At 37.2% G+C, this 16,692-nt stretch overlaps 1 protein-coding gene across 19 annotated transcripts in view; it reads left to right on the forward strand.

Annotated features, from left to right (window-relative positions):
* CREM (cAMP responsive element modulator) overlaps window positions 1-16,692 on the forward strand; it is a 96,630-nt gene that overhangs the window by 42,871 nt on the left and 37,067 nt on the right. For 10 of the 19 annotated variants that reach the window (XM_023741952.1, XM_023741951.1, XM_012558911.2 and 7 more), the window contains one exon: window positions 12,623-12,760. The exons of 7 other annotated variants lie outside the window; for them this stretch is intronic. In XM_023741952.1, the coding sequence (XP_023597720.1) occupies window positions 12,623-12,760 (138 nt within the window). Of the gene's footprint in view, window positions 1-7,141; window positions 7,253-12,622; window positions 12,761-16,692 lie in introns of all 19 variants that reach the window. 2 more of the 19 variants (XM_023741961.1, XM_023741965.1) reach the window with 1 other exon arrangement.

Raw genomic sequence — 16,692 nt, forward strand, 5'->3', positions numbered from 1 at the left:
ATATATATACCGTATAAGGAAACCCTGGTGGCATAGTGGTTAAGTGCTATAGCTGCTAACCAAAAAGGTTGGCAATTCAAATCCACCAGGCACTCCTTGGAAACTCTATGGGGCTGTTCTACTCCATCCTATAGGGTCCCTGAGTCAGAATCAACTTGATGACAACAGGTTTAGTTTTTTGTTTTTTTTTAATACTGTATACTGTTACTCGATTATTCAATGGCAGATAAGATAGTTTCATGGTTAGACTCAATTCATCTCTCACCTTGGGTGTGTGAAGAACATATAAAATTTAAATGTTATCCATTTTGATGCATTAGTAATTGTTTTCTTATAATTCCTGGCATTAATAGCCATTCTATCTGTTGATAGAATGTGATACTGGGACCAGGAGTATGAGAGTATTCAGAGCTTTAGAATTATGTCTTATAAGAAGATGAAATAAGTCCCTTTATCACTTAATAAGATCAATTTTGTTGAAGTCTTTTTCTGGAGAGAAGCCAGTTAATTATCATATCACTGAATTTGGGATGATAATTACTACTTTTTTTTTTAAAATAAGGTTGTTTTTGCTGAGTTAGCACTCTTTGGAGTTTATATCAAGTGATTGATTGGAATGACATAGAATAATTCAAATGAATGAATTTAACTGCTTCATAGAAGTTCCTATAAAGAGTGATTTAGGTCAGAAACAAAGATTAACATGAAGTTTTGGATGTTCATTGATTTTTAGGCATTCATTCTGTGGTGTCTGGTATTTGGCATGTAAATTTCCTATTCACTATTCAGAATGATCTGTATTATTAAGAGCAATGTTCATATCCACTATGCTTGCCCTTATAAGATGTCTGCCATTTCTAGCTCAGGTTCTGACTGCAGTTCCTCTACGTATGTTTATTATTTGGAAAAACATTTAGTGAGCATTCACTTTCAGTCTTATTGAAACCAAATACAAGATTATTTTTTAAAAGTTCTGTATCTAAAAGAATTTTGACTTCTGAAAAGATTATGTTCATTGCTATAGTACTTTTAAAATGTATTATGTTCACACCTAGTGACAGGGCTCCAAAATACATAAAACAAACTCTAACAGCACTAAAAAGAGCAGTAGACAGTTCCACAATAATAGGAAGAGACTTCAACACACCACTCTAGGTAAAGGACAGAACATCTAGAAAGAAACTCAACAAAGATACACAAGATCTTTGGTTGGTTAAAGGCCAAAATTAACCAGCGTAACCTCATAGATACATATAGAACACTTCACCCAACAGCAGCAAATTATACGTTTTTTTCCAATGCACATGGAACATTCTATAGAATAGACTATGTTTTAGGCCACAAAGCAACCTTCAATAAAATCCAAAACATCAAGATAATACAAAGCATTCTCTCTGATCACAAAACCATAAAAGTAGAAGAGCAAAGGAAAAAAATCAAATATATGGAAGCTGAATAACACCTTGCTTAAAAACAACTGGGTAGTAGAAGAAATCAAAGAGGGAATAAAAAAATTCTTAGAATTAAATGAGAATGGAAACACATCATACCCAAACCTTTGGGACACAGCAAGGGCAATGCTTAGAGATCAGTTTATAGCAATAAACACACGCATCAAAAAGAAGAACAGGCACAAATCAAAGTGTTAGCCCTATAACTCAAATAGAAAGAGAACAGCAAAAGAAGTGCACAGCCACCAGAAGAAAGGAAGTAATAAGGATTAGAACAGAAGTAAATGAAATAAAGAACAGAAAAACAATAGAAAGAATTGACAAGGCCAAAAGTTGGTTCTTTGAAAAGAGCAACGAAATTGACAAACCATTGGCCAAATTGACAAAAGAAAAACAGGAGAGGAAGCTGATAACCCAAATAAGAAATGAGAGGAGGGGCATTCCAACAGACTCAACTGAAATAAAAAGGATCGCTATGAAAAATTGTACTGCAGTAAATTTGAGAACCTAGAGGAAATGGACAAATTTCTAGAAACACACCACCTACCTAAACTAACACAAGCTGAGATAGAAAATCTGAACAGACCCATAACAAGAGAAGAGATAGAAGAGGTAATTAAAAAAAAAAAAAAAACTCTCAACAACAACAACAAAAAAGCCCTGGCCTGCACAGTTTCACTGGAGAATTCTACCAAACATTCAGAGCTAACACCAGTACTACTCAAACTATTTCAGAGCATAGAAAAGGAAGGAATATTTCTGAATTCATTCTATGAAGCCAGCATAATCCTGATATCAAAGCCAAGCAAAGGCACCACAAAAGAAGATTACAGACCAATATCTCATGAGTATAGATTCAATAATTCTCAACAAAATTCTAGTCAATAGAATTTAGCATCATATAAAAAAAAAAAAAAATATACCACAACCAAGGTATGCATACCAGGTGTGCAAGGATTTTTCAACATTAGAAAATCAATCGACGTAATCCACCACATAAAAAGAACAAAAGAATCACATGATCATCTCAGTTGACAAAGAAAAGGCATTTGATAAAGTCCAACACTGATTCCTGATAAAAACTCTCAGTAAAATAGGAATAGAAGGGAAATTCCTCAGCGTAATAAAGGGCATCTATACAAAACCAATAGCCAACATCATTCTCAATGAAGAGAGGCTGAAAGCATTCCCCCTGAGAATGGGAACAAGACAAGGATGCCGTTTACCACCACTCCTATTTAACATTGTGCTGGAAGTCCTAGCTAGAGCAATAAGGCAACAAAATGAAATAAAGGGCATCCAAATTGGAAAGGAAGAAATAAAACTACCCATTTGCAGATGACATGATCCTATACATAGAGAACCCCCAAGATTCCACAAGAAAACTACTGGAATTAATAGAAAGATTCAGCAGAGCAGCAGGATGCAAGATCAGCATACAAACAACAACTGGATTCCTATACACCATCAAAGAGAATTTTGAAAAGAAAATCAGGAAAGTGGTGTCATTTATAATAACCCCTAAAAAGATAAAATACTTAGGAATAAATCTACCAGGGACATAAAAGACCTGTGCAAAGAAAACTACAAAACGGTACTGTAAGAAACCAAAAGAGACCTACATAAATGGAAAAACATACCATGCTCATGGATAGGAAGACTCAACATTGTGAAAATGTCAGTTGTACCCAAAGCAATCTACAGATATAATGCAATCCTGATCTAAGTACCAACAACATTCTTTAATAAGATGGAAAATCTAATCACCAACTTTGTATGGAAAGGAAAGAGGCCCTGGATAAGCAAGTATTATTGAAGAAAAATAACAAAGTAGGAAGCCTCACACTAGCTGATCTCAGAACCTACTGTACAGCTACGGTATTCAAAACAGCCTGGTACTGGTACATTGACAGACACACAGACCAGTGGAACAGAATCGAGAACCCAGACATAAATCCATCCACCTATGGTCAACTGATCTTTGACAAAGGACCGAAGTCCATTAAATGGGGAAAAGAGTCTTTTTAACTAATGGTGCTGGCAAAACTGGAAGTCCACCTGTTTAAAAATGAAACAGGACCCATACCTCACACGATACACAAAAACTAACTCCAAATGGGTCAAAGACCTGAATGTAAAACCTAAAATGATAAAGATCATGGAAGAAAAAATAGGGACAATGCTGTTGTTATTGTTAGGTGCCGTCGAATTGGTTGCAGCTCATAGCGACCCTGTGTACAACAGAACAAAACACTGCCCATTTCTGTGCTAAGGATCCTAATACATGGCTTAAAGAGAATACAAACCATAACTAACAGTACAAACACTAGAAGATAAACCAGATAACTGGGAGCTCCTAAAAATTAAACACTTAACGCTCATCAAAAGACTTCACCATTCACCAAAAGAGTAAAAGGAGAACCTACAGACTGGGAAAAAAATTTTGGCTATGACATATCCAACAAGGGTCTAATCTCTAAAACTTACAAAATACTTCGATACTTCAATAACAGAAAGGCAAATTTCCAGTTAAAAATAGGCAAAGGATATGAATAGACACTTCACTGAAGAAGACATTCAAGCAGCTAACAGACACATGATGAACTGCTAGTGATCATTAACCATTAGAGAAATGCAAATCAAAACTAGAATGAAATACTAGTACATTTCTGGAACTAGTCAAAAAACAGGAAATAACAAATGGTGGAGAGGTTGCAGGGAGATGTGAACGCTCTCCTTGGTGGGAATGTCAAATGTTACAACCACTATTATGTAAAACGATATGGCACCTTCTTAAAAAGCTAGAAATAAAAATACCATGTGATCCAGCGATCCCACTCCTAGGAATATATCCTAGAGAAATAAGAGCCATCATATGAATAGCAGTCTGCACACCCATGTTCATTGCAGCATTAGTCACGATAGCAAAAAGATGGAAACAACCTAAGTGGCCATCAACAGATGAATAGATAAACAAATTATGGTACATACACACAATGATGAAGAACAATTATGAATCCACAGAACATCTCCCAACATGGATGAATCTGGAGGGCATTATGCTGAGTGAAGTAAGTCAGTCACAAAAGGACAAATATTATTTGAGACCACTATTATAAAAAACCAAGAGAAGGTTTACACACAGAAAAAACAATCTTTGATAGTTACAGGGGGAGGGGTGGAGAGGGGAAATCATTAACTGGATAGTATGATAGTGGTAACTTTAATGAAGGGAAAGACAACACATGACATAGGGGAAGTCAGCACAACTTGACCAAGGCAAAGTTGTAGAAGCTTCCTAGACACATCCAGACACCTTGAGGGACTGAATTACTGGGGCTGAGGGCTGGGGACCATGGTCTCAGAGGACGTCTAGGTCAACTGACATAACATAGTTAAAAAAAAAAGTTCTACATCTGACTTTGGAGAGTAGCATCTGGGGTCTTAAAAGCCTGTGAGTGACCATCTAAAATACATCTCTTGGTTCCATCATGTTCAGAGCAAAGGAGAATGAAGAAAACCAAAGACACAAGGAAAATATTAGTCCAGAAGACTAATGGACGACATGAACCACAGCCTTCAGCAGCCTGAGCCCAGAAGAACTAGATGGTGCCTGGCTACCACCCCTGACTCCTCTCACAGGGATCACAATAGATGGTCTTGGACAGAGTGGGAGAAAATGTACAACAAAATTGAAATTTACAATAAAAAACCAGACTTACTGGTCTAACAAAGACTAGAGGAACCCCTAGGACTGTGGCTCCCAGACACCCTGGTAACTCAGAACTGAAGCTACTCCCGAAGTCCATCTCTCAGCCAAAGATTAGACAGGCCTATAAGAACAAACAATAACACACGTGAGGAATGTGCTTTTAGTTCAGTCATGTATACGAGACCAAATGGGCAATACCTGCCCAAAGTCAAGAAGGCGTGAAGGGACAGGAAAACTGGACAAATGGACACAGAGAACCCAGGGTGGAAAGGGAAAGGGGGAGAGTGCTGACACCATGCAGGGATTGCAGCCAATGTCACAAAACAATCTGTGTCTGTGTTTTTGAATGAGAAATTTGTGCTATACAGTTTCACCTAAAACACAGTAAAAATGTATTATGTCGATGAATGAGATATATTTCTTGTTGGTTAGAATATAAAATCATGCTCCAAATATTATAAATAGGAAATTCAGGATATTACAGTAAAACCTGCGAAACCTGTGTAAGGTGGAAACCTGTCAGAAAGAAAACTCATATGTTTTTCACTAAAAGGAAGAATAGACAAGTGGTAAGGCTGCATCCTGTCAAAGGGGGAAAACTTGCAAGGCCTGGAAAGCAAGGCAGTTTCATCGATTTTTGGCTCTCACAGATTTCACTGTGTAAACATTTGTTTAAAAAAAACTCCAAAACCAAACCCATTGCCATTGAGTCGATTCTGAGTCAGCGACCCTATAGAACAGAGTAGAACTGCCCTGCAGGGTTTCCAAGGAGTGGCTGGTGGATTCTGACTGCTGACCTTTTTGTTAGCAGCCAAGCTCTTAACCACATGCCACCGGTGCATTGTTTTTCAAAGGATAAAGAAGCCCTAATTTTAGTTTGTCCTTGAATGATCATCACTGTTTACTGGAAGTATTTTCAAAATAGACCTTTTTAGCCCCTCTGTATAATTAAGAGTGACTTAAGTCTGATATTTGCTTTGCTTTGAAGAGGTGAATTTTTTTAAGGGACATAAAATTTGGCCATTTATCTATAAATACCAGAAACAGTGATCCCTTTTCTCCTTTTATTCTGATTATAGATTTCAGATCGTATTTATTTATGCCCTACACAGTCAAAAGGATTTGAGGCAGTGACATCCCCATGTCGTTCTCTTTCAAATTATAACAGGTAGTAAATATAAAAATATTAGTCTTACTTGGCTAATTTTGTTATCACATTTTTTTTCAGTTGATAGTCTCAAGGTAAAATTAAATAAAATTTAACTCCATTGGTTTTACAATTTGTTGACCTTGTTGTTTTAGAACAAACAACTCAGTGAGAAAGGAAGGCACCAAAGACTGGCTAAAATGAGAACCAGTTCTGTGTTTTTCATTTTGTATATGTTTGTTTTCCATTAACACAACTCAGTGAGAGTTTTTAAAAGTTAAAGTGAAACATTTTACATCTTTATTCAGTGTTCACATTTATAATATTCTTACTTTCCTGTTTTCTGTCTTACAAGATACGAAATATCCTTTAAATACTATGTTTTTTTTTCCTTAGAAGAAACAGACTCTTGAGGCTTCTGTCTTTTCATACACAGAATCAGGATACGTTTAAAACTTCTTGCTTAGATTGTTAGTGAGTTTTCATTGTAGTCCTTGACATTAAACTAGGCAATATAGAGATTTGATTTCTCAAGTAGCAGAGTTGGTAGAGCAGTCTACTATGTTGTGAATTCACATTTTTCATCCTTTATTAACTGTCTTGAACTCAGGCCTCGTAGCTCTGTGACATACGTAGCTGTACTGTGACATCATAAACCCCATCTTACGGGAACCTACCTACAGATTGGAGGTAGTCCACTAGGTGCTCATTAAATGCTGTGTTACAACATTGTGAGGTTTTCCCAGATTTAAGTGTCATTAGTAAGGGTTTTTTTTAAATTGCAAAGGCTGTCAAGGCTGTCAATTGCATCATCTTAACTTATTTCTTCAGATTAACTACTGTCTATAGTGAGGTTTTCAGTGGATGTGGTGGCATCAGCATAATCTATGCTTCAGGCATCCTATAGAAGAGGACTGTTCTTCAGGGGACCTGGAAAAAAAGGTAAAACATGTCTACTATGAATTCATGCTACACACTTTTACAGATTCATTATAAATAAAGATATGACAATTATGAAATATAAAATTCATCCATCTTACATCTTTAGGTTGTTTTTCGAGCAGCTGCCTACTTGATTACTGGAATGTGATAAATATATCCCTAGATTTTCCTGTGACTTTCTCCCTCTTCATTCAGACTTTTTGCTCAAGCATTCCCTCCTCTGAGAAACTTGCCACAAGTGTATCTTAAATAGCCTCCTTCCATGTCCTCCAGTCCCCATCGCCATTCGCTAATCCCTTACGCTGCTTTATTTTTCTTTCTAGAATTTAGCCCCATCCAAAATTATGTATTTGGTTTCTTCCATCTATTTAGTGTCTCTTTCTGACCTAGGAGGGCAGGGACTTTTCTTGTTCCCTGCTGTATCCCCATTGTCTAGACTTGTCCATAGGGTAGGCTCCCAGTAAAAGTTTGTTGAGTGAATAAAGGAATGAGTTAATTCATAAATATAACTTGTTTCTGTCAGATTTTTGCTTACTAAAAAAAGAAAGTTTTGGAATGAACACTTAAAGATTTCTCTTTTTACCTGCACTGTGCATATTGAATTAATTCAAGTGAACTTAAGTTTGTCTTGCTATATGTTTTAGGAAGGACGTCTTAGTTAATTAATACCCTTTTGTTTCTAGAGCTTCTGTAAAACCCCATTTGCATATTATGAATAGAATAGTTATAATATTCTTCATAGATAGCTCTTTGTTGATATTTCTCACATCTGTATTTCCTATCTGAGCTCTAACCCAAGCATTGGTCCCATAATTCTTGCTTATTAAACATTTCCACCTGGTTGTTCTACAATTACATACCATTGCTTTAAACTTAGCTTGTCTAAAACTGAAGTTATCACCTTACAGAAAACGAAAATCTTAACCATTTCTTACTTTAGGGCCTTTGTACTTTCTGTGCTGTCTGTACCATACTGTACTTCAAGGGCAGCCATATTTCCCTGATCTACCAGGGTAGGAGGACTCGTAATTTTTTTTTAATGAATAATGGTGAAGTTTAGTCTATTAACTCTGCCAATACAGTTGTAGGTTTAATGCTAGTCATTTAATCACTTTTGGCAAAATCAGTGAGAAACTATACTATCTTGACAGTTCTCTAGATCTGAGGGGTTTATTTAATAGGTTATATCTGAATTCTGACTCTAGGGTGTGTCATTTGTGCTCGTTCTCAGCATTTATTTCAGCAGTTAATGGCAGTGTTGTCTGATGAGCTTTTGCACTACCCAGTTTGGACACGTAGATGTTCTTGTAGTTAAAGAATTTGTATATTCGTTTCCAGGCTTCTGAGGAAGCTTGTATTAGTGGGTATAGCTCCCTTTCCACAGCAGTTTTTCTTGACACAAGCCATTTCGATAGAGCTGTTGTTTAAAAATATAAAATCCTGAGAGTTGTGCTTGAAAGTTAAAGCAACTTAACACATGATTCGTAATTATCAAAAGCCTATGAATCTTTCTATAATTGTTTTTCAGTTTTTCAAAATAACTGATTTCTTCGAACTAAGAGCATTTCCCTGCAGGAAGTGAATGAGCACTACCTGCTATTTCAATCGACAGGTCCAGTTTGTAAGAATATTTGTAGTACTCTTGATTTTTTCCCTATCGTTTCAAGTTCATTGTCTTCAGATATCTTACGCTAGATTTAAAAAAGTAAAATGCTGGGAGTCACTGGGTATCTGACAAAGAATCTCTGTTGTTGTTGTTGGGTGTTGTTGAGTCAGTTCAGACTCATAGCAAGCCCATGTGACAGTAGAACTGCCTCATATTGTTTTCCAGGCTGTAATCTTCATGGAAGCAGATTGCCACGTCTTTCTGCCACAGAGCAGCTGGAAGGTTCGAATTACTGACCTTTTGGTTAGCAGCAGAGCTCTTAACCGCTGTACCACCAGGGCCCCTCTCTGTGCTGCCATAGCAGAGCTGAAATCACAGCCCTCCTCAGCACTGTGCTCTGTGCACTGTAAACCAAGAGCATAGAGGCTGCATTACTGTGGAGCAGCAGTTTTCAAAGTGTGGTCTGCGGAACCCTGAGGTTCATAATAATGCTACAATGCTATTTTCCTTTTTTCGCTGTATTGACATTTGCACTGATGGCACAAAAGCAGTTTGGGGGGGGGGGTAAAACTGCTGGCATCTTAGCACAAATCAAGTCATTGGCACCAAACTGTCCTAGTAGTCATTGTATTTTTCACAGCCATGCACTTGACAGTAAAAAAAAAAAAAAAAAATACCTGTTTCCCTGAAGAATATGCTTGATGAAGGGGTAAAAATTGTCAAGTTTATTAAGTCTCAGCCCTTGAGTACATGTCATTTTAATACCTTCTGTAATGAAACGGGAAGTGCACCGAAAGCACTTCTGCTACATACTGAAGTTTGATGATGTTCTTGAGCAGAAACACTTGCTATTATTTGAGTGATGGGATGAACTAGCTGGGTTTTTTTTTTCTCCATGGATCATTATTTTTCTCAAAAGAACAAATAACAGCCATACTATGGCTATTTAAACTTGAATATTTGGAAGACATTTTCTCAAAAATGAATGAAGTAAGCCTATGAGTTCAAGGAAAACAATTGGCAGTATTTATTGCCACTGATAACATTCAAGCCTTTAAGCAAAAATTTTGAATTTTGGAAAACCTGCATGTGCCACTGTGAGCTTGACAGCTTCCCAGTACTTAGAGACTTTTCTGATGAGATTGAGAGTTATTTTAATTAGTGTGATTTTCTGATAGTGTATCATGAAATGTGTCAACATTTGGAAGATGTGCTTAACTCAGTGAGCCAGTGTTTTCAAAATGACTATCACAATATTATAAAACCTTACGTGGGTAAAATATCCATTCAGAGTGCAAGAAGAACCAGTGGATTATAATGCAACGTATGGAAAGTTCATTGATACGGTTTCAGGTTCCACATTGCAACTAACCTTTTAAAGTGCCACTTGTCAAGTTTTGGTGTAGTATTAAAGATGAATAGCCACATTTTTTGGAAAAGTTGTTAAAATACTCATCCCTTTTCCAACTACATTATCTGTATAAGGCCCAGTTTTTCTTCACATACTTCAGCTAAAACAACTTATTGCAACAGATTCAATGCAGAAATAGATATGAGAATCTAGCTGTCTTTAGTTAAGCCAGACACTTTAAAAATTTGCAAAAATGTAAAACAATACTACTCTTCTCATCAATTTTTTGAAAATACAATTATTTTTTATAAAATGTTATTTTTGTTCACATGTAATGGGTTTACTATTTTTAATAGAGTTACTAAATATTTTTAAATTTTCTCAGTTCAATTTTTAATACAGAAAGTATCAATAAATATAACCAGTAGGGTGCTGGAGCTGGTTTGTACTGGCTTGCAAGAGCTGATTATGTGCATCTCTTTCCACCTCTGTGTTCAGTGTCATCACGTTGGTAGTCAGCTATAGTAGGAGAATTTACCCTGCTGAAATCAGCAAAAGCTACAAATCAGGGTTTCCCCTTCCTAAGAGTCAGTTGTTAAGCATTTACCAACACCCTATTGGATATAACCCACATAAACAAAAGCTCTTTGAGGTCAAAAATGTTCAAGACTGTAAAGGTGTTCTGAGACTAAATGTTAGAGAATTAGTGGTGTACAGAAAGGAGTGCCTTTTGGTGGTAGGTCCGCACAGCAGGCGTACCTGTTTGTAATTCACACAAAGTTGCCTTTTGTGCTGGCAACATTTGTAGAATAAATCTTCCCAATGTCTTTTAACTTGTAGCAGTTAAATGTACTGGCTTCATTATAGGATAAGCTTTTTCTTTTCCTCTAAAATGTGAGGTGGACAATATTACTCCAGGGGAGGTGGGCTAAACTTGGCCCTTGGGCTGCATGTTGGGTGTGTCTGTACTAGTTTCTCACTTTCTGTGCAACTGTTATCCAGGCTCAGATTAATACCAGCTCAAATTCTGGCTTCCAGACACGGCCTCACTCCCTGTTCAGGCCCATACGGATCTTTCTGTTCTGTACCACTATAACCTTTATGGCCTATACAATTGAGCAATTAGTTCTATATTGTTTAGTGTGCTATTGTTTCTTAGGTGTTAATTTTATCATCCTACTTTCTACCCTAGTACACCTGGTACAGTGCTCAACACATAGTCTTGCATGTTTAAAAGATTTTTTTTCTTTTGGATTGCCAGAGAAGTTTGCTTTCCAAGGGAATGGTGTTATAAATAAATATTACATTTGTTGTAAACCCAGTTTTTAGTAATTCTTTTCAAGTATTTGCATAAGTAGATTGGAAATCACTGATGTTCCTTAAAATGAGGTCACACAGAGGCTTCCTTCAGAGATCCTGTGGTTCTACTATGACTCGTGATAGAAACCGGTGGCTTATCTCCTTTCCAAGTGGCTTATTTCATTTTCAGAGCCTTTGGCTGTTTTGAAGAAGTCATAGTGAAATAAATGGTGAATCTTAGCAACATGAGGGAAAGTTTCTAAGATTACACTAGCCTAATATAGGACAGAGTTGTTTACTAATTAGAAAACTTGGCAGGCTTTGAATCCAGAGGAGTGGAGATACTGCATTTTTGCTGGTAGGGATCTCAGTTAACAGCTCGCAAGGTAGCTATGAGATGGCTGTACTTGCCTTCTCCCTGCTCGTGCTGAGTGACAGTCTGGCCCTCTCTCTGGATGCTCCAGCTAGGGGAAAGGAAAAGTGTGAGCAGGCCACACTATCTCCAAGCTCTAAGCTTGCCTTGGCTCAGAGATGCTAAGGGCATGAGAGGTCCTGCTAAAAATAGCAATTTCTTTGGCTTGTGCCTTTTTTGTGTTTATGGGGGAATAAAAGTAACTGTGATTTTTATCAGTAGAAAGACAAGGTATCTGCTTGCATCTGGCATAAAATATAATTCCAAATGTTTACTTTATTAAAAAATAATTCAGCATATTTAAGTTCTGTCTTCAGTTTCTCTTAAGTACACTTGAAGTTAAAAACAAGTTATGAAGGGTAATTTATACTCTGGCCTAAAAAAGGTTTCACTGTTAGTAGTCGCAAAGTCGTAGTGAGGTAGTTTAACTGCTTTAGAACTTTATGCTTGGAACGTTCTTAGCCACCGAAGCATGGGAACCGAAAGTGAGGAGCATGGATTCTTTAATATCTATCACATCAGAGAATGACTGTTCTAGGACAGTAACCACCTCCTCATGGTAAGTACCACAGCTTGTCTGTCATTTCGCAGAAGCAGGAAAAAGAAAAGAAAAATTGACCAGTCATAATGGGTATTTCTGAAAAACAAAAGAACAAGCAGAAAAGGCTCAGCCATAATCCTCAATGATGATCATTTTTGCAGGTTTCTGTAGCTGGATCAGGCACCGGAAGAGGCTCCCCAGCTGTAACTGTAGTGCAGTTACCTTCGGGCCAAACTGTACATGTAATTCAGACACCACAGCCATCGGTTATTCAGTCACCACAAATACAATCTGTTCAGGTTAGCTGCCTTCCTGGATGACTTGTCTTTGACTTCCTTGAGCCTCTTTTCCTTTTACTAATTTAATCATTTATTATATTTTTCACTGTGTAATTTTTATGCTCAAATATTTTCACTAGACATTTGGGGGAGTTTCTTTTTTATGTATGAAGAGCATTGTGCCCTGCTAGGTACATGAACCTTACTTAAGACTTGCAGTTTTGTTGTCAGTGCTTAATTTGCAGAATAAGTAATTTCCAAATGACAGTTCACTTCTTATTCAAGTATTGTGCTGTATTCAAACTCTGGTTTAGCAAAGCTGTCCCGTGGTGTTTAAAAATATTTTGAGGGTTCTTTGAAGAAGATGTCTGATAAACATAGATTGCATTTCCTGTGCTGTTTTCATGAATACTCAGGTTAGTAGATAGGTAGAAATTTACTTTCGATGAAAAATACATAATTCTTAGAAAACAGCATGATGTCATTGGCACCTAGGCATTATGTTTATACATCATGTACCCCTCTCAGATTAAACCTTGGCTTTTGTAGCCATCGTTATTATTGGGCTGTGATCCAGAGACATATTTTATTATTTATTTTTATCAAGGTTGGTCATAAATTGTTAAAATTCCTTGACACTAAAACTTTCTTTTTTGTCTTTTTGGCATAAGTAGATGTTAATGATTAAGTATGTATTTTTTTATGGATACAGTTTTTTGAAGCATAGTCTTCCTGTTTACTGAGTTTATTTCTGTTACTCTTTTAGGTCAGTTTGTTATTATCCTTTAAATGTTAACATTATTTGAACCTAGTTGATGACTAAAAACATCTTGAGGAAAACAGATGAGCATACTTAATCAGTCTTATCCTTTTCCTGCATGTTTGAGTACCGTTTATCTCAGAATAAGGATGAGAGTTGCAGCGTGATTTTTAAAGTGATAAATCTACAGGCATTAAAAACTTGCCTTTTTTTTGTCACAGGTATCCTTTCCTGTGTTGCCCTTGATTTTTCTGTGATGGCATTTGATTCCAAGAGTTTCTGAGTCTTTCTGACCTTGGTTATAGAACAAGGAAGTCATTCCTCTGTCCTGTTTGTATTCTGACTTTTTATTGGGGTGTGGACATTTATTGAGGTGTAGTTTTAACCCAGCTGATATTGGAGAAAAGTATCATTTTATATTCAGTAGTCTTTTTTGTTAAATGAAAAGTTCAATTATCTTTTTAGAGATAGGTGCTGATGGAGCTTGTCTTAAAATTCCTACCTGTTGGACAATGGACAAGTCACTTTGTCTGTATGAGCTTCAGTTTTCTCTAAAATGAGTAAATAATAGCCTGCCTCACATTGTCATGTTGTTAGATGCTGTTGAGTTGGTTCCCACTCATAGCGACCCTGTGTACGACAGAATGAAACACTGCCTGGTCCCGCGCCATCCTCACGATCGTTGCTACAGTTTAGCCCATTGTTGCAGCTACTGTGTCAGTCCATCTTGTCGAGGATCTTCCTCTTTTTCACTGACCCTCTACTTTACCAGAATGATGTCCTTCTCTGGGGACTTGTCCTTCCTGATAACATGTACAAAGTCCGTGAGACAAAGTTTTGCCATCCTTGCTTCTAAGGAACATTCTGGCTGTATTTCTTCCAAGACAGACTCGTTCATTCTTCTGGCAGTCCGTGGTGCAGTCAATATTCTTCACCAACACCATAATTCAAAGGCATCAATTCTTCTTTGGCCTTCCTTATTCATTGTCCAGCTTTTGCGTGCATATAAGGCAACTGAAAATACTATGGTTTGGATCAGGTGCACCTTAGTCCTCAAAGTGACACCTTTGATTTATAACACTTTAAAGAGGTCTTTTGCAGCATGTTTGCACGCTGCAGTACATGATCTGATTTATTTACTTATTTTTATTGTACTTTAGATGAAGGTTTACAGAACAGACTAGCTTCTCATTAAACAGTACACATATTGTTCTGTGACATTGGTTAACAACCCCACGACATGTCAACACTCTCCTTTCTCAACCTTGGGTTCCCTATTACCAGCTTTCCTGTCCCCTCTTGCCTTCTAGTCTTTGCCCCCCAGGCTGGTGTGCCCCTTTAGTCTCGTTTTGTTTTATGGGCCTGTCTAGTCTTTGGCTGAAGGGTGAACCTCAGGAGTGACTTCAGTACTGAGCTAAAAGGGTGTCTGGGGGCCATACTCTCGGGTTTCTCCAGTCTCTGTCAGGCCAGTAAGTCTGGTCTTTTTTTGTGAGTTAGAATTTGGTTCCACATTTTTCTCCAGCTCTCTCCAGGACCCTGTATTGTGATCCCTGTCAGAGCAGTCAGTGGTGGTAGCCAGGCACCATCTAGTTGTACTGGACTCAGTCTGGTGGAGGCCATGGTAGTTGTGGCCCATTAGTCCTTTGGGCTAATCTTTCCATGGTATGATTTCTTGACTGCTGCTTCCATGGGCATTGATTGTGGATCCAAGTAAAATGAAATCCTTGACAACTTCGATATTTTCTCTGTTTATCATGATGTTACTTATTGGTCTGGTTATAAGGATTTTTGTTTTCTTTATGTTGCGATATAATCCATACTGAAGGCTGTAGTCTTTGATCTTCATCAGTAAGTGCCTCAAGTCCTCTTTACTTTCAGCAAGCAAGGTTGTGGCATCTGCATAACGCAGATTGTTAATGAGTTTTCCTCTAATTCACATACTGCCTTCTTCTTCATGTAGTCCAGTTTCTCAAATTATTTGCTCAACATACAGATTAGGTATGGTGAAAGGATACAACCCTAATGCACACCTTTCCTGACTTTAAACCACACAGTATCCCCTTTTTCTGTTTGAACAACTGCCTCTTGGTCTATGTACAGGTTCCTCATGAGCACAATTAAGTATTCTGGAATTCTCATTCTTTGCAGTGTTATCCATAATTTATTATGATCCACACAGTTAAATGCCTTTGCATAGTCAATAAAACACAGGTAAACATCTTTCTGGTATTCTCTGCTTTCAGCCAAAATCCATCTGACATGAGCAATGATATCCCTCATTCCACGTCCTCTCCTGAATCCTGCTTGAATTTCTGACAGTTCCCTCTCGATGTACTGCTGCAGCCATTTTTAAATTATCTTTGGCAAAATCTTAGTTGTGAGTGATATTAATAATATTTTTTGAGGTCGTAGCCTCAGGTAGGGAAGTTGTTATGGTTACATGAGAGATGTGCGAAAACTCAGTGTAAAGTGATAAATATTTGGTGGTGATATAGGATTGTCTCATTGCAATGACAGTTTTTCCAATAAGTTTTATTATTCATTGTGTGAATGTTTTTATGCGTTGGGTGTCCATAGCTGAGCTCCATGGTCATATGTGTAGGTAAACACGTATACATATCTGTGTTCTTTGCAAACTATGTGTTCTTTTTTTTTTTCCACTGTTGCATTGTTGATATTTTAATGAGCTCTTTTGATTTTGTCCAAATCAAATTCCTATGTAATTGAAATATTAAGTGATTTTTGTAAGCTCAGAACCACCCAAATCTCTCAAAGTTAAATGGCTGATAGTATTAAGTGAGTGCAGTAGTGCTGTTGGAGAAATTCATTATTTTAGTTTTCTGTCTTCAATAATCATGTTATTATTACATGGAATATTACTTGACTTGAAAAATTAAATCATGCTTAAAACTCTGGCCTTTCTTTTAAAGAGAAATTCCTTATTTTGGCCTTCAAGATCTACCACCATTAAGCCCCAACCTGCTTCTTGAAATATAAATCCTAACTTTAGCCAGGCTTCTTTACTCACTTGTTTCCTGCATAAATATTCTTTCTTCTTTGCATCTGTCTCATCCCTAATTTGAAGACCCAGCTCAAGTCAACTAGAAGAGATCAGTGAAGTGTAATTATGAAACCTAGGTGCTTCTTCTGCCTCTGTCAGTTGCTCACTCACTCCCTGTTGGATTTGTAAGGG

Source organism: Trichechus manatus, unplaced genomic scaffold (genome assembly GCF_000243295.1).
Source record: "Trichechus manatus latirostris isolate Lorelei unplaced genomic scaffold, TriManLat1.0 scaffold00195, whole genome shotgun sequence".
NCBI lineage: Eukaryota > Metazoa > Chordata > Mammalia > Sirenia > Trichechidae > Trichechus > Trichechus manatus.